Raw genomic sequence first — 19,268 nt, forward strand, 5'->3', positions numbered from 1 at the left:
AATTGGTGGATGTTGAGTCTGGAGAAGGGTGTGTAGATAGCCGGGGTCACATTGAGATTGAAAATGACGAGGTGTTGGGCGTCCTGAAAAATATTAAGGTGGATAAGTCCCCAGGACCTGATGGAGGCAAGAGAGAAAATTGCTGAGGCCTTGACAGAAATCTTTGAATCCCCACTGACTTCAGGTGATGTCCCGGAGGACTGGAGAATAGCCAATGTTGTTCCTTTGTTTAAGGAGGGTAGCAAGGATGATCCAGGGAACTACAGGCCGGTGAGCCTTACGTCAGTGGTAGGGAAATTACTGGAGAGAAATCTTCGAGACAGGATCTACTCCCATTTGGAAGCAAGTGGGCGTATTAGCGAGAGGCAGCACGGTTTTGTGAAGAGGAGGTTGTGTCTCACTAACTTGATAAGAGTTTTTCGAGGTCACAAAGATGATTGATGCAGGTAGGGCAGTGGATGTTGTCTTCTGGACTTCAGTAAGGCCTTTGACAAGGTTCCTCATGGCAGACTGGTACAAAAGGTGAAGTCACACAGGAGCAGAGGTGAGCTGGCAAGATGGATACAGAACTGGCTAGGTCATAGAAGGCAGAGAGTAGCAATGGAAGAGTGCTTTTCTGATTGGAGGGCTGTGACCAGTGGTGTTCCGCAGGGATCCGTGCTGGGACCGTTGCTGTTCGTAGTATATATAAATGATTTGGAGGAAAATGTAACTGGTCTGATTAGTAAGCTTGCAGACGACACAAAGGTTGGTGGAATTGCGGATAGCGATGAGGACTGTCAGAGAATACAGCAGGATTTAGATCGTTTGGAGACGTGGGCGGAGAGATGGCAGATGGAGTTTAATTCGGACAAATGTGAGGTAATGCATTTTGGAAGGTCTAATGCAGGTAGGGAATATATAGTGAATGGTAAACTGCAGCTTGCGTTGTTCAAGGGTCACAGACATAATTTCTTCAGGTATTGTAAAATGGTCTTTGTACAAGTTTTAAAATTTTAGAAATTAATCATGAGGATATCTATATAAATATTATAAAAATAGAGTGAGGTCTTAGCACCCTTGCAATGTTGAGGAAGAACAAAGCAAGAATTCAAACGCCTCGTATCTTCTTGGAATTATGACAACTAAAGCAATCATTTCGACTTGAGACACTGCAGCGGCTGGAGCAGGAGATTAATGGTCAAGAAAGAAATACAGCTTCCAGACATAGATTCCAAACTCTATTGCTGAGAGACTCTATTGATCTGGCTACAGAGCTTTGGTGCTCATTGAGAACATAGTTTGCAGGGGGGGGGGGGGGGGGGCCCACACACAAATGTTCCACTATAGTTAACCCAGCATACAGGGGCTGTTTCCTCCAGGGATGGTTTTCCTTGGTTTAGTATTCAGTGGTTGGTATCCCAAGTCTCAAGTTTCCCCTTTAGCTAAAAAAATGGGGCAACAAACTTCATTTGATGAGTTACACAAGCATCAGCTACGTTGAGGGTCACTCACCACTAACTAGATCATGGGGAATACACTGCTCCACACCAGGGGTTTAAGCAAGGCTACCTGCACCTCAGGACGGATTCTCACACCTGATTACTCAATCACAAATTTACTTTTACCAAGAGTGTTACCTCCATGAAATGAGCTCCCTTTGCTTCCTAAAATGTATCTCATAGCTTGGACTTGGACCTTGTCAATGGAGCTGATGGGAGTCATTTGCCACACAGAGAAAACAGCAACTCTTCAGTTTATTCAAATTTTCTAGGTAGTCAGTGAATAATAATAATAATCTTTATTGTCACAAGTAGGCTTAAATTAACACTGTAATGCAGTTACTGTGAAAATCCCCTAGTCACCACATTCCGGCGCCTGTTCGGGTACACAGAGGGAGAATTCAGAATGTCCAATTCACCTAACAAGCACGTCTTTCGGGACTTGTGGGAGAAAATCGGAGCACCCGGAGGAAACCCACGCAGACACGGGGAGAACGTGCAGACTCCGCACAGACAGCGACCCAAGCCAGGAATCGAACCTGGGATCCTGGTGCTGTGAAGCAACAGTGCTAACCACTGTGCTACCGTGCCGCTGTGATAGCCTCTGACTCAATGATTTAGATTGAAAATGACAAAATGTTAGCTACATTTACATAGCAACTAAAAATTATTTGTACTCCAGCAGCAAGACTTTCATAAACATCAGTATTTCTTGTTCAATAAGACAACGTCCGTTGCTTTAGTACACAACCTGTATGTGACGACATTGAGAAACTACAATGTTCAAAAATAACTTGCATCTCAATAAAATAAAATCACAACCCAATTTAAACAATTACTTTAGTCTTTTTAATCATGATTAGAAAGTAGATGCCCCAATTATGATAACTGTACATTGACAAATTACATTAGACATTTGTGAATGACAAGCTTTACAACTTCTGTACAAATGTTACTGTAAAGATACATTAATAATCTAATCAAATGTTATGATTGCATTTTACAAATTATCTTTAACACATTATTCCATGATTAAAGAAAATAAAAAATGTTATACTTCTTTCTTCTTAATGATCAATGGACCCACATTATCGCCCGTCAATTCATTGTGTTTGTTGTGAGACCCGTCACAAACAGGGAACTAAAAAGAAAAATACAGGCCAGTCAAATTTTCATTCCAGAGTTCTGCAGAAGCCCACAGTGTGTCTGTCTGTCATGACAGAAGGATTTTACAGCCTGTCATCCTGATGTTATCTTCAGGGGTTTAGTGTCAGAGGTAACTTGGTTTTATTATTACTTTAAACCATATAAATGCTGAGAAATACAATATCACATCACTCAAGGGTAATTATAAAGGAACGAGGGCAGAGTTGGCAGGAGTGGTTCGGGAAAGGAGTTTAACAGGGAAGATGGTTGATCAGCAATGACAGACGTTTTCGTGACTCACAACAGAGATAATTGAATCATAAAATCAACAGTGCAGAAGGAGCCATTCGGCCCATTGTGTCTACACCGGCCCCATGAAAGAACACCCTACTTACACCTCCACCCTATCTCCATAAGCCCACGTAACTTTTTGGACACCAAGGGGCCAATTAGCATGGCCAATCCACCTAACCTGCACATTTTTGGACTGTGGGAGGAAACCGGAGCACCCGGAGGAAACCCATGGGGAGAAAGTGCAAACTCCAGACAGACAGTCACCCGAGGCCGGGATTGAACCCGGGACCCTGGAGCTGTGTGGCAGCAGTGCTAACTACAGTGCCACCGCAGATATCCCAGTGACGAAGAAGGATTCTAGGGACGGGATAAATCAACCATGGTTAACAAAGAAAGTGAAGGATAGTATTAGACTGAAATAAAAATATACAATGTGGCAAAGATTGATGGTAATCCAGAAGATTGGGAACGTTTTAAAAACATCAAAAGAATACCATAAAAGAGGGAGCTGATAAACTACCAAGTAATGGGGACAGTAAGCGCTTCCTAATTATATATATATATTTTTTTAAAGAAGTGTGAACACCGAGTGAACACAGGCCCCTTAGAAAATGAGACTGGGGGAAAATAATGGGGAACCAGGAAACAGCAGAGGAATTAAACAAATGCTTTGCATCAGTTTTCATGGTGGAAGATACTAATAACATTCCAAAAATACCAAATTATTATTTTTCTAGTTTTTCCAATTAAGGGGCAATTTAGCGTGACCAATCCACCTAACCTGAACATCCTTGGGTTGTGGGGGTGAGACCCACGCAGACACAGGGAGAATGCAAACACCACACAGACAGTGACCTGGGGCCAGGACAGAACCCGGGTCTTCAGCGCCGTGAGGCAGCAGTGCTAACCACTATGCCACCGTGCCACTCTCAAAATATTAAATAATTAAGGGGCAAAAAAATGAGGTGCCAGTGGAGGGGCAAGAGAAATAAAGACAAGAACGATCACTAGAGAAAAAGTACTCGTATGGGGCTAAAGGCCAATCTGTGAACTTGGTGGGTTGCATCCCAGGATATTAAAGGAAGTAGTTACAGAGATAGTGGATGCGTGGGTAGTAATCTTGCAAAAATCCTTAAATCCTGGTGAAGTCCCAGAGGATGGAAAAACTGCCAATACAACAAAGAAACAACAAAGAAATGTACAGCACAGGAACAGGCCCTTCGGCCCTCCAAGCCCGTGCCGACCATACTGCCCGACTAAACTACAATCTTCTACACTTCCTGGGTCCGTATCCTTCTATTCCCATCCTATTCATATATTTGTCAAGATGCCCCTTAAATGTCCCTATCGTCCCTGCCTCCACTACCTCCTCCGGTAGTGAGTTCCAGGCACCCACTACCCTCTGCGTAAAAAACTTGCCTCGTACATCTACTCTAAACTTTGCCCCTCTCACCTTAAACCTATGCCCCCTAGTAATTGACCCCTCTACCCTGGGGAAAAGCCTGTAACACCTTTGTTCAAAAGAGGAGGAAGACAAATAAAAACAGGTAACTATCGGCCAGTTAGCTTAACATCTGTCATTGGGAAAATGTTGAGTCCATTATAAAAGATGTACTAGCAGGGCATTTAGAAATACATATCATCAAGAGTCAGCATGGCTTCAGGAGAGGGAAATCATGCCTGACAAATTTATTAGAATTCTTTGAGGTGGGAACGAGCAGGATAGATAAAGGAGAATCAGTAGATATAATATACTTGGATTTCAGAAGTATTTGATAAGGTACCACACAAACAAGAGCACATGGTATTGGGGATAGTCTCTCAGCATGGATAGAGGATTGGCTAACTGATAGGAGAGAGTTGGGATAAGAGGCGCATTTTCAGAATGGTAACCTGTAACTATAGGAATGCCACAGGGAACAGTGCTGGGGCTAGAATTATTTACAATATACATTAATGACTTGTATGAGGGAAGTGAATGCACTCTTGCCAAGTTTGGACAAATAGCTGGGAAGGCAAGTGGTGAGGATGATGCAAAGAATATACCGAGGGATACAGACAGGTGAAGTGAGTGAGCAAAAACTTGGCAGATGGAATATAATGCGGGAAAATGTGAAGTAGTGCAGTTTGGTAGGAAGAATAATTCAAATTCTCTTCCCGCACCTAGTGATGCACTACGGCACACCTTTATCTGTTTCCATAGCTCGTAATCCCTGGAGCAGGTCGCTAATCTGTTGGCAGAGGCTTATAGCGTGCCACTCCTCATCAAGCTCTCCCGCTCTTACCGCCAGCCATTGGCGCGTTTGGAAGGATTTGCAGGTTGACTCTCAACCTGCTTGACCGCATTATGAACGCATCTTCCTTAGCCAAGTCCTGGGGTGGGATCGAACCGGAGCTACCGGCTCAGAAACAGCGGTGTGCCACAGGACCTTCTCAGCAAGAATAAAGGAGCTGAATATTATTTAAAGAAAGAAAGATTACAGCAGCAGGGAGGAATTCTGGGGTCCTCGTGCATAAATCACAAAAATCTGCCATGCAAGATCAGCAGATAATTCGGCAAGTAAAGGGGAGGAGAATGAACAAAATGGAGGATATGTGAGAGGATAGAAGGCAGAAGAGATTAAATGACATAAGGGTTCATGGTGCAAAAGCCAAAGGCAGCAGTGATGGGTATAGTAAAGAAACAAAAGATATCTTCAGATAGGTTTGAACTCTTACATTTCTATCTTTCCTTATTGCTGACGAAGGGTCACTGACCCGAAACATTAACTCTGTTCCCCCCATCCCCGAGTCACTGTCCTTGTGGAGTTTGCACATTCTCCCCCTGCCTGCGTGGGTTTCGCCCCCACAACCCACAATAAATTGCCCCTTAATTGGAAAAAAATAATTGGGTACTCCAAATTTTTTATTATTTTTTTGAAACTGTTTCTCTATGTCCTGCCAGACCTGCTGGGTTTATCTAGCATTTTGTTTCATTTCAGATTTTCAACATCTGCAATATTTTGCTTTTGTATTAATGTTCTCTTTGATTTGTGTTCATCACCATTTGTATGAAACGTGCACAAGGCAGACACCACTGAAAACAGTTTGGCTGCTTATGTCCTTTCCATTGTTAATCTAGGAAATTCTAGATGGGAAGAGGTAATTATATTCGGACAGTGACTCTATTCCCAGGGTTTCCCAAAGTTAAGAACAACAAACTATTTTTAAAGACTACTTTATAGAAGATGTGGAGATTCTGGAACACGAACAAGAACCTGGACGGCATTGTCACTTTAACTGTCTGCACGCACCCAGTCAGCGACAGCGGCAACACATCCCACCTCTTCAAGTCCGATTTGATACCATCCACCAGCCGTGCCAAATTCAATTTATGCAGCTGGACCCAGCTCCGCGCTGCCTGTATCCCGAGATACTGCCCACCACTCGGAAAGGCAACTCCCCTAGCCTCCCTCTCCTGCCCTCTGGCATTAATCAGGAATACCTCCCATTTCCCCATGTTCAATTTCTACCCTGAAAAACGGCCAAATTCCCTCCGAATCCCCATAATCCGATCAAAACTCCGCACCAGGTCCGAGGTATACAGCAAAAGATCATCTGCATACAACAAGACTCTGTGCTCGACACCTCTCCGCTCAATCCCTCACCAACCCCTCGACGCCCTGAGCGCCATTGCCAACGACAATCACCAGAGCAAAAAGCAACTGGGAATGTGTGCACCCCTGCCAGTCCCCGGATTCAGCCCGAAGTACCCCAAATTCATCCTGTTCTTCCGGCAGGAGCCATCGGCACCCTATACAACAGCCAAACCCAATCCATGAAGCCCTGACTAAACCCCAACTGGCCCAGCACCTTAAAAAATACACCTACTCAACCCGATCAAAAGCCTTCTCCGCATCCATTGCCATCAACACTTCCACCTCCTGCCTCTCCGGGGACACCATAATGACATTGGGCAACCTGTCCACATGCATCAACAGGTGCTGCCCCTTCACAAACCCCGTCTGGTCCTCTCCTATCACTCCCGACCCACAGTCCTCTATCCGCAACGCTAACACTTTTGCATCCACATTTAACAGCAAATTTGGGCTGCATAAGCCACACTGCTCCAGGTCCTTATCCTTTTTTAAAATCAACAAAGTGGACGCCTGCAACAATGTGGAGGGGAGAACCCTCCCACCCCTTGACACATTGTACATCCCCACAAGCAAGGGCCCCAGCTCCGCTCCAAACTTCTTATAGAACTCGGCTGTAAACCCACCTGGCCCCGGGGCCTTCCCCGCCTGCTTCGAGCCTACGCAGTGCATCGCCTCCCTCAGCCCAATCGGGGCCCCCAATCCCTGCTCCTTCTCCTCCCCCACCAAGGACGGCCTCGTGTCTTCCTCAGCAGGCCGAGGCACAAACTCAGAGTTTACTGTAAAAGGCACCATGTCTTCTGCCTCTAGTCCACAGGCTGAATCGTTGCCCGAAGCGGCTCCACCACTTTAGCCAGGTCCTCGAAGACCTCTTTCCTTTGCTGCTGGAACTTGCTGTTGAAATATTCCACCAGCTGCTCTTGAATAATGGACGGGTAGCGCTCCCCCCCCCCCCCCCCCCCCCCCCCCACCCCCACACACTCAGGCATGTTCTCCTGTGTCATACCACGATTACTCTCTTGCTCAAGCTGCTGCACCTTTCTCGTTGCACTCCTCTTCCGATCAGCATAAACCAGTCCCACCAGAGGGGTATTACATTCCCTCAGTGCTTGTGCACCTTTTGCCATCAAACACCCCACAATTCGGGTGGGGTAGGACCAAAAGAATCCATCTCGAGCAGGAGCCACCAAATGTGTGACCACTCACTCCATGGCCGTCACAGCAAGACCCCATTATTCACTTCTTGTAACAGTTATATTTCCAATAACTAAAATTAGTCAGGTTTATTGTTGTTTATATTAATTTTTAAATCACATCCTGCTCTTCACAATTATGGGCAGAGGCACTGGATTGTAAACTATTCCCTTTCTACAGCCTTGAATAGCAGGAAAAGTCGAAGAGGGGACATTTGCTTTATCATCACTATCAGTTTTTAATATGCCTCTGTCTAGACTGCCCCACAAAACACCCAATATCATTACCGTCTTTGATCGCCAACACCTGCAGTATGCTGCTTTGGTGAACTGTAGATCTTCAATATTGATTTCATTCACCACTTTGGGATTTTCCTTCTGAATTTTCAGATTAATCAAGCTGTCTTTCTGCTGTTTCTTTCGCGGGATGAAAGGTCGAATGGCAAGGTATCCGAGCAGTGCCAGAACTCCGAGGAACGGCAGCAATCGCAGCCATTCTGCAACTGTGGACAACATTACATTTCATTAGAAAAGATATGATAATCCACCGTTAGGTAGAGGCAAACGGGGATTAAGTCTCTGTCAAGTCTCAGATTGTGCAGTGAAGTACCAGATGTTAAAGCTATGCTACAAAATAAACACCGTAATTTGGATAGGAGCGGATGAGGAGAAAGGAGAAGGAATAAACTCAGATCACATCTGAACCAATTCATCATCTCCCCGCCAATGAAGGTGGGAGGCGGTTCTGTTTTCACCCCCCTTGTTCGGTAAACAATTGCCCACATCTTCCAGTTTCTCCATTGCCGGAAATTGGGTGCACCCCACAAGATGCACCAACTCTCGGAAGTCTCAAAGTTCTGACTCTGTGGGAATTCCCGGGAGTTTGGAATTTTGATGAGATTTCCCCTGCTCCCCAGAACCTCCGAAAACTCAGTCAGAAACTTTGAATGATTCAGAGCATTTACCGGGATAGTTACAGAGGAAACGTTAGGCAGATAGCACCTAGTCTAACTCCTGGGTAACCACGCAACTGACCTCTCCGTCATCACTCACACCAACCGCGCCCTCCCCCACAACCCAAAATCTACACGTGACCCCCCAACCCACACCCTACAAACCGAGCTCACCAAATTCACTCAAACAGCTTTGAGACCATAAGACATAGGAGCGGAAGTAAGGCCATTCTGCCCATCGAGTCCACTCCACCATTCAATCCTGGCTGATTTCAACTCCATTTACCCGCTCTCTCTCCATAGCCCTTAATTCCTCGAGAAATCAAGAATTTATCAACTTCTGTCTTAAAGACACTCAACGTCCCAGCCTCCACCTCCCTCTGTGGCAATGAATTCCACAGACCCACCACTCTCTGGCTGAAGAAATTTCTCCTCATCTCTGTTCTAAAGTGACTCCCTTTTATTCTAAGGCTGTGCCCCCGGGTCCTAGTCTCCCCTGCTAATGGAAACAACTTCCCTACGTCCACCCTATCTAAGCCATTCATTATCTTGTAAGTTTCTATTAGATCTCCCCTCAACCTCCTAAACTCCAATGAATATAATCCCAGGATCCTCAGACGTTCATTGTATGTTAGGCCTACCATCCCTGGGATCATCCGTGTGAATCTCCGCTGGACCCGCTCCAGTGCCAGTATGTCCTTCCCGAGGTGTGGGGCCCAAAATTGCTCACAGTATTCTAAATGGGGCCTAACTAATGCTTTATAAAGCTTCAGAAGTACATCCCTGCTTTTATATTCCAAGCCTCTTGAGATAAATGACAACATTGCATTTGCTTTCTTAATTACGGACTCAACCTGCAATTTTACCTTTAGAGAATCCTGGACTAGGACTCCCAAGTCCCTTTGCACTTCAGCATTATGAATTTTGTCACCGTTTAGAAAATAGTCCATGCCTCTATTCTTTTTTCCAAAGTGCAAGACCTCGCACTTGCCCACATTGAATTTCATCAGCCATTTCTTGGACCACTCTCCTAAACTGTGTAAATCTTTCTGCAGCCTCCCCACCTCCTCCATACTACCTGCCCCTCCACCTATCTTTGTATCATCGGCAAACTTAGCCAGAATGCCCCCAGTCCAGTCATCTAGATCGTTAATATATAAAGAGAACAGCTGTGGCCCCAACACTGAACCCTGCGGGACACCACTCGTCACCGGTTGCCATTCCGAAAAAGAACCTTTTATCCCAACTCTCTGCCTTCTGCCTGACAGCCAATCGTCAATCCATGTTAGTACCTTGCCTCGAATACCATGGGCCCTTATTTTACTCAGCAGTCTCCCGTGAGGCACCTTATCAAAGGCCTTTTGGAAGTCAAGATAGATAACATCCATTGGCTCTCCTTGGTCTAACCTATTTGTTATCTCTTCAAAGAACTCTAACAGGTTTGTCAGGCACGACCTCCCCTTACTAAATCCATGCTGACTTGTCCTAATCCGACCCTGCACTTCCAAGAAATTAGAAATCTCATCCTTAACAATGGATTCTAGAATCTTGCCAACAACCGAGGTTAGGCTAATTGGCCTATAATTTTCCATCTTTTTCCTTGTTCCCTTCTTGAACAGGGGGGTTACAATAGCGATTTTCCAATCCTCTGGGACTTTCCCTGACTCCAGTGACTTTTGAAAGATCATAACTAACGCCTCCACTATTTCTTCAGCTATCTCCTTTAGAACTCCAGGATGTAGCCCATCTGGGCCCGGAGATTTATCAATTTTTAGACCTCTTAGTTTCTCTAGCACTTTCTCCTTTGTGATGGCTACCATATTCAACTCTGCCCCCTGACTCTCCTGAATTGTTGGGATATTAACCATGTCTTCTACTGTGAAGACTGACGCAAAGTCTTATTTAGTTCCTCAGCTATTTCCTTGTCTCCCATCACTAGATTACCAGCGTCATTTTGGAGCGGCCCAATGTCTACTTTTGCCTCCCGTTTGTTTTTAATGTATTTAAAGAAACTTTTACTATCATTCCTAATGTTACTGGCTAGCCTGCCTTCATATTTGATCCTCTCTTTCCTTATTTCTCTCTTTGTTATCCTCTGTTTGTTTTTGTAGCCTTCCCAATCTTCTGACTTCCCACTACTCTTTGCCACATTATAGGCTTTCTCTTTTGCTTTGATGCATTCCCTCACTTCCTTTGTCAGCCATGGCTGCCTTATCCCCCCTCTCATAACCTTTCTTTTCTTTGGGATGAACCTCTGTACTGTGTCCTCAATTACTCCCAGAAACTCCTGCCATTGCTGTTCTACTGTCTTTCCCACTAGGCTCTGCTCCCAGTCGATTTTCGTCAGTTCCTCCCTCATGCCCCTGTAGTTACCCTTATTTAACTGTAACACCTTTACATCTGATTCTACCTTCTTTCTTTCAAATTGCAGATTGAATTCTACCATATTATGATCACTGCCTCCTAAGTGTTCCCTTACTTTAAGATCTTTAATCAAGTCTGGCTCATTACATAACACTAAGTCCAGAATGGCCTGTTCCCTCGTGGGCTCCATCACAAGCTGTTCCAAAAAGCCCTCCTGTAAACATTCAATGAATTCCCTTTCCTTGGGTCCACTGGCAGCATTATTTACCCAGTCCACCTGCATATTGAAGTCCCCCATGATCACTGTGACCTTGCCTTTCTGACATGCACTTTCTATTTCTTGGTGCATTTTGTGCCCCCGGTCCTGACCACTGTTAGGAGGCCTGTACATAACTCACATTATGGCTTTTTTGCCTTTGTGGTTCCTCAACTCTACCCACACAGACTCCACATCATCTGACCCTATGTCGTTTAGTGCTATTGATTTAATTTAATTCCTAATTAACAAGGCAACCCCGCCCCCTCGCTGTCTTTTTTATAGGTTGTGAATCCCTGGATGTTTAAATGCCAGTCCTGAACACCCTGCAACCACGTGTCTGTGATGCCTACCACATCATACCTGCCAGTCACAATCTGGGCCACAAGCTCATCTACCTTGTTCCGTACACTGCGCGCATTTAAATATAGCACCTTTAATTCTCTATTGACCGTCCCTTTTTGTTTTCTTAGTGTGATGGACCTTGGTTTACTGAGCCTTTCCATACACTGTGTCATATTATGTGGGATGGGGACTATCGTAACCTCTCCTGAGTTCTGTCATTTCGTGCTTTTTTGTATTCCTAAGCAGCTACGCTTCCCACTGATTACTTCACCTCGTGGTTCCCTGACTTTCCCTTCCCCCCAATCTCTAGTTTAAAGTCCTATTGACCACCCTATTTACTCTTTTCGCCAGAACACTGGTCCCAGCTCGGTTCAGGTGGAGACCATCCCAACGGTATAGGTCCCCCCTGTCCCAAAACCGATGCCAGTGTCCCATGAAAAGGAACCCCTCTTTCCCACACCACTCTTTCAGCCACGTGTTGACTTCCCTTATTCTTGCCTCCCTATGCCAATTTGCACGTGGCTCGGGCAGTAATCCGGAGATTATGACCCTTGAGGACCTGTTTTTTAATTTGAACCCGAGCTCTTTATAATCTCTAAACTGGTCCTCTTTTCTAGACTTGCCTATGTTGCTGGTACCGACATGGACCACAACAACTGGATCCTCCCCCTCCCTCTCCAGTATCCTTTCAAGCCGGTCAGAGATGTCCCGCACCCTAGCACCGGGCAGGCAACATACCATGCAGGACTCTTTATCCTGCTCACAAAGGATGCTATCTATCCCCCTGATAATAGAATCCCCTACAACTACAACTTGCCTATTTACTCCCTCCCCGTGAATGGCCTGCTGAACCATTATGCCTTGGTCAGCTGACTCATCCTTCCTGCAGCCCTGTTCGCCCTCCACACAGGGAGCAAGTGCCTCATACCTGTTGGACAGGGTCAAGGGCTGAGGCTCCTGAGTTCCTGACTGCTGGTTCCCTTTACCTGCCTGACTTGCAGTCACACCCTGCAGTCCCTGGCCACCTTTACGCATTTACCAGAACATAGCAGCAAGTGCTGTAAAACGGGGATGTGGCTGGTCTTCCTGATGATCCAGTGTTGGGCACTTCACGTGGAAAAGGTGCCCCATATCCTATTTTTTGTGGCTACGGGACAATCCACATCCCAGACCCATCATTCCCTTACACAATTTTTAAAATTGCCAGAGGGCCCTGGAGACAACGAAGCACAGTGGGATCTGGATCCACAAGTTCCTTTTCCCAGATCTTTTTGATGGCGACACAGCTGAAGCATCGAGGTTTCGATGGAAGTTCAAAGGCAACTCAAGGCAGTTGGAGTGAGTTATATTAAGCATTATCTTGCGACCCTTAAAGTGATATCCAACGACTCAGTCAAGTCTTTCGATGATCCGATGGCTACTGCCTTCATTAATTTCATATGGGGCCGGGAATTAGATTGATAATCAGCAGCTCTGGAACCTCAAATTCTCAAAGCCGTATACACTTTGATCTGGACTCTCTCGTTATGATGTTATCTGATTTTGTCATTTATCCTGTTAAAGGGAGACGCTAATATTGGAGCACGACGATTAATGTCTTTTTCTGGTGTTTGGGAACTCTCATAAGTTCATATGATATAGGAGCAGAATTAGGCCATTTGGCCCATCAAGTCATGGCTGATCCCATCCTGGCCTTAACTCCACCGTCCTGCACATTCTCTAGAGCCCTTCAACCCATTACCAATTAAAAATCTGTCTAACCCCTCCTTAAATTTACTCTGTCCCAGCATCCACCGCACTCTGCGTTCATAAAGGACATCAAGGTAGACCAGTCAGTTTACCCTCTGCAGCTATGGAGATATTAAGGCTGGTGTTGCAAATTGTGATAAACCCACTATTAATACTCAGAGTCAGATTAGTTCACTAATTAGAAGGGAGATTGTTATGAGAGTGTCCCTTTAAGAAAGGTTTGGTCTTACCACATGACTTGTAGCACGGCTTCAGTGATGTCAATTGTGGGTGGAGCTGGGCTGTGGCTGTCAGGTGAGGGGGGGGTTTAGGTTTTTGGGTTTCAGTTTCGGTTTGTTGCTTTGCACTGCAGAAGAGAAGCATTGTTTCCCTGTTTTCATTTTAAAGCTGTTCCTGGGAACTGAAAGCACATTGCGTGTGGCAAAGATAGAGTTGCTTTCGGGAGTTTTGAATCTGCTGGCTGGAACTGGATCAGAATCTCAGGGAAAGGACCAGTCCCATTCCAGTGAGATTACAGTGTGCTGGCCCACGTCCTTGAAAGGGGTTTTGGTTCATTGGATTTTGTATTGAATTGGAACAGCTAAGGGGGATTCATTAAGAGTTATATACATAGATTACTGTAGCTGTTGTAGTTTCTTTATGTTTGTAATTGATAAATTCTTGCTGTGTTTTATATATGTTAGCTACATTCTTAGAATAAACTTTGTTTTGATAAAAGCATCTAGGAAGTCTGATGGATCACACCTGAAGCGAAGGATCCTGTGCTCATCCAGCCAAATTCAACTATTTGTTATAGGTCAGGCGAACTTCATCATACACATTGGAGTTTCCAAGCCCTGGCCCATAACAAGATGTAAACTGGCTTCCATTCTCTCTCCTTTATGGGACTATGCCAATAAAATTTCTATTTGCAATAAAATGAGGGCAATTCAAGTTAAGATACTGCACCGTTTACATATTACACCTAGCCTTGGACAAAGGTTTGATCCTGATATATCCCCATTGTGCCTAAAGAGCCTGGCAGTCAAGAATGATTATTCACACTGTATGGGCTTGTGCTATAATTCAATTGTATTGGTTGGGTGTAGTCAGAAAGCTGGAGAATATCTTTGACAGAATCTTAAGAGTTTAATCCTTTGTCCCTAATTCTGGGTCTTCCAGATGGGAGAATTACTGATACTAATGGGGAAAAAAGGCTGTACAATATCCTGACTTTTGCAGCTCGCTTAAACATCCTCCGTACCTGGATGAGTGAGAAATATCTTTCCCAGTTCAAAAATGGCAGAAATTAGTTATGGAATGTATCACTATGGAATTCCTGACATCCATTCTGAATCTGATGCATAAAGTGTGGGATCCCTATCTTAAATTTATAGACTCCACCTTGTCTGACTTTCTCCTGTTGGGTTTTACATGAACCACACTGTATAGTATGTAATATTGTGTGTCTAGTGTTTGCAATATATGAAGGTGTGCACCCTGAACGGTTATCCTTTCGTACCTATACGGTCTTATCCTCATTTCCCCCTCAATTTATAATCCATTATTAGATTAATCAGGTATCAAAACTGGAGACACTAGTTCCTTAAATGTATGGTTCTAACCTTATCCTGTCTTGTTTGTTCCTATATTTGCAATAATTCTTGTTCTGTACCTGTTTTAAACAATGTTACCCTTTCACTATATTCTGTTGCACTATTTGTAAAAATAAACTTTTTTTTCAAATTGTATTATCCAGACAGTGCTTTAGCCAACTTTGCTACTGTAAGCAATGGAAACTATAGCCACAAATAACATATTTCCCAGTTATGTTTTCAATTAAGACATTCCATATGCCATCATCACAGAACAATTTGTTTCCTCCCGAAGACTTATGATTTTAGCTTGCAAAAATATTTCATGACAAAAGATGCAACACACTGACAAACACTACTGCCGTTTCTGTATTTCCTCCAAACTATATTAGTCTAACATAAGAATGTTTATTGCGCAGGCTCTAGTTCTAAAACAGCACGGCATGAAAGGAGGTAATTCGGCCCACTCACATTGTACTAGCTCTTTCAACACATGCTGTTTTGTGGATCATTGAGAACTTTAGCTCAGACTTCAATGGTCATTTTAAAAGTTGGGGGGGTGATCTACATGGGAAGGCCCTAGCGGCCAGGTCTCTGGCACGGATGCTTTGGAGATGGTACAGAGGAGATTTACCAGGATGCTGCCTGGACTGGAGGACATGTCTTATGAAGAAAGGTTGAGGGAGCTAGGGCTTTTCTCACTGGAGCGAAGGAGGAATTGAGGTGACTTGATAAGAGGTGTACAAAGTGATGAGAGGCATGGATAGAGTGGCTAGCCAGAGATTTTTCCCCAGGGTGAAAATGGCTGTCACGATGGGACATAATTTTATGGTGATTGGAAGAAGATATAGGGGAGATGTCAGAGGTCGGTTCTTCACAGAGTGGTGGGTGTGTGGAATGCACTGTCAGCGGAGGTGGTGAGTCAGAGTCATTCAGGACATTTAAGCGACTCTTAGACAGGCACATGGACAGCAGTAAATTGAAGGGGTGTAGGTTAGGTCGACTTAGATTCGAATAAATGGTCGGCACAACATCGTGGGCTGAAGGGCCTGCACTGTGCTGTTCTATGTTTTATAAGACTTCCATTTCTATGACGCATTTCATGACCACAGAATGTCCAAAAGCGCATGACGCCAAGGAAGTATTTTAAGTGCAATGATTGTTGTATGTATGAGCTGCCTATTCAGTAATTAGGAGGTCATTCTGAGTGCCCCTCCCTCAAATATTTGGACAAATCTTCCTTAAAATATTACATTGATCTTCAGTTCAACTGGATCTGCCTCCTCTCACCCCCCAAAGCCCTGCACCCTAAAGCCACCCCCCGTCCCACAGCGCAGATTCTTCCCCTCTCAGCCACCCTCCCACATTCCCTCCGCTATTCCCCCCCCCACCCTCCCCTAATCCACACCCACTCCCCCTCTAGCCACTCCCCCCCACCAAACCCTATCCCCCCACCCACCTCCTATCCCCGCACCCCCTCTCTAACCCCACCCACCCCCCCTCTCTAACCCCACCATACCCCCTCAACCCCCCCACACCCCTCAACCCCCCTCCCACCACCTCATCCCCTCTATCTCCCCCATCTCCCCCTCCACCCCATCTCTCTCCCCCCCTCCTCCATCTCTCTCCCCCCTCCACCTCCTCCATCTCTCTCCCCCCCTCCTCCTCCTCCATCTCTCCTCCCACCCTCCTCCTCCTCCACTCTCTCCCCCCTCCTCCACCTCCATCTCTCTCCCCCCTCCTCCTCCTCCATCTCTCTCCCCCCTCCTCCTCCTCCATCTCTCTCCCCCCTCCTCCTCCCCATCTCTCTCCCCCTCCTCCTCCTCCATCTCTCTCCCCCCCTCCTCCTCCTCCATCTCTCTCCCCCTCCTCCTCCTCCATCTCTCTCCCCCCTCCTCCTCCTCCATCTCTCTCCCCCCTCCCTCCTCCTCCATCTCTCTCCCCCTTCCTCCTCCTCCATCTCTCTCCCCCCTCCTCCATCTCTCTCCCCCCTCCTCCCCATCTCCCCCCCTCCTCCTCCATCTCCCCCCCTCCTCCTCCATCCCCCCCCTCCTCTCCATCTCCCCCCCTCCTCCCCTCCATCTCCCCCCCCCCCTCCTCCATCTCCCCTCCCCCTCCTCCTCCATCTCCCCCTCCTCCTCCTCCATCTCCCCCCCTCCTCCTCCATCTCCCCCCCTCCTCCTCCATCTCCCCCCCACCTCCTCCATCTCCCCCTCCTCCATCTCCCCTCCTCCATCTCCCCCTCCTCCTCCTCCATCTCCCCCTCCCTCCTCCTCCATCTCCCCCTCCTCCTCCTCCATCTCCCCCTCCTCCTCCTCACCATCTCCCCCTCCTCCTCCTCCATCTCCCCCTCCTCCTCCTCCATCTCCCCCTCCTCCTCCTCCATCTCCCCCTCCTCCTCCTCCATCTCCCCCTCCTCCTCCTCCATCTCCCCCCTCCTCCCCTCCATCTCCCCCTCCTCCTCCTCCATCTCCCCCTCCTCCTCCTCCATCTCCCCCTCCTCCTCCTCCATCTCCCCCTCCTCCTCCTCCATCTCCCCCTCCTCCTCCTCCATCTCCCCTCCTCCTCCTCCATCTCCCCCTCCTCCTCCAACCATCTCCCCCTCCTCCTCCTCCATCTCCCCCTCCTCCTCCTCCATCACCCCCTCCTCCTCCTCCATCTCCCCCTCCTCCTCCTCCATCACCCCCACCTCCTCCTCCATCTCCCCCCTCCCTCCTCCTCCATCTCCCCCTCACTCCTCCTCCATCTCCCCCCTCCTCCTCCTCCATCTCCCCCTCCTCCTCCTCCATCTCCCCCTCCTCCTCCTCCATCTCTCCCCCCTCCTCCTCCTCCATCTCCCCCTCCTCCCTCCTCCACCTCCTCCATCTCCCCCCTCCTCCTCCTCCATCTCCCCCTCCTCCTCCCCCATCTCCCCCTCCTCCATCTCCTCTCCCCTCCTCCAACTCCTCTCCCCCCTCCTCCATCTCTCTCCCCTCCTCCTCCATCTCTCTCCCCCCCTCCTCCATCTCTCACCCCCCTCCTCCATCTCTCTCCCCCTCCTCCTCCATCTCTCTCCCCCTCCTCCATCTCTCTCCCCTCCTCCATCCCCTCTCCCCATCCTCTCCCCCCCTCCTCCCTCCTCCATCTCTCTCCCCCCTCCTCCTCCTCCATCTCTCTCCCCCCTCCTCCTCCTCCATCTCCCTCCCCTCTCCCCCCTCCTCCTCCTCCACTCTCCCCCTCCTCCTCCTCCATCTCCCCTCACTCCCTCCATCCCCCTCCTCCTCTCCATCTCCCCCTCCTCCTCCTCCATCTCCCTCCCCCTCCTCCTCCTCCATCTCTCTCCCCCCTCCTCCTCCTCCATCTCCTCCTCCTCTCCCCCTCCCCTCCATCTCCCTCCCTCTCCCCCCTCCTCCTCCTCCACCCTCCTCCCCCCTCCCCCTCCTCCATCTCTCTCCCCCCTCCTCCTCCTCCATCTCCCCCTCCCTCCTCCATCCTCCATCTCCTCTCCCCCCTCCTCCTCCTCCATCCTCCCCCCTCCTCCTCCTCCATCTCCCCCTCCTCCTCCTCCATCTCCCCCCTCCTCCTCCATCTCCCTCTCCCCTCCTCCTCCTCCATCTCCCCCTCCTCCTCCTCCATCTCCCCCTCCTCCTCCTCCATCTCCCCCCTCCTCCATCTCCCCCTCCTCCTCCTCCATCTCCCCCTCCTCCTCCTCCATCTCCCCCTCCTCCCTCCTCCATCTCCCCCTCCTCCTCCTCCATCTCCCCCCTCCTCCTCCTCCATCTCCCCCTCCTCCCCTCCTCCATCTCCCCCTCCTCCTCCATCTCCCCCTCCTCCTCCTCCATCTCCCCCTCCTCCTCCTCCATCTCCCCCCTCCTCCTCCTCCATCTCCCCCTCCTCCTCCTCCATCTCCCCCTCCTCCTCCTCCATCTCCCCCTCCCCTCCCCTCCATCTCCCCCTCCTCCTCCATCTCCCCTCCTCCTCCTCCCCTCCATCTCCCCCTCCTCTCCATCTCCCCCTCCTCCTCCATCTCCCCCTCCTCCATCTCCCCCTCCTCCATCTCCCCCTCCTCCTCCTCCATCTCCCCCTCCTCCTCCTCCATCTCCCCCTCCTCCTCCTCCATCTCCCCCTCCTCCCTCCTCCATCTCCCCCTCTCCTCCTCCATCTCCCCCTCCTCCTCCCATCTCCCTCCTCCTCCTCCATCTCCCCCTCCTCCCATCTCCCCTCCTCCTCCATCTCCCCCTCCTCCTCTCCATCTCCCCCCCCACTCCCATCTCCCCCCCTCCCCATCTCCCCCCCTCC

At 48.0% G+C, this 19,268-nt stretch overlaps 1 protein-coding gene across 1 annotated transcript in view; it reads right to left on the bottom strand.

The window, feature by feature from the left end:
- Positions 1 to 2,307: 2,307 nt before the first annotated feature.
- The window catches only part of cisd2 (CDGSH iron sulfur domain 2), a 22,676-nt gene continuing 5,715 nt past the window's right edge, over positions 2,308 to 19,268 (bottom strand). The window contains exons 2-3 of the mRNA XM_072495201.1: positions 8,038 to 8,252; positions 2,308 to 2,622 (exon numbers count right to left, since the gene is read on the bottom strand). Coding sequence (XP_072351302.1) covers positions 2,533 to 2,622; positions 8,038 to 8,252 — 305 coding nt within the window. The 3' untranslated portion in view covers positions 2,308 to 2,532. The remainder of the gene's footprint in view (positions 2,623 to 8,037; positions 8,253 to 19,268) is intronic.

The sequence above is a fragment of the Scyliorhinus torazame genome, chromosome 3 (assembly GCF_047496885.1).
Source record: "Scyliorhinus torazame isolate Kashiwa2021f chromosome 3, sScyTor2.1, whole genome shotgun sequence".
Taxonomy (NCBI): Eukaryota; Metazoa; Chordata; class Chondrichthyes; order Carcharhiniformes; family Scyliorhinidae; genus Scyliorhinus; species Scyliorhinus torazame.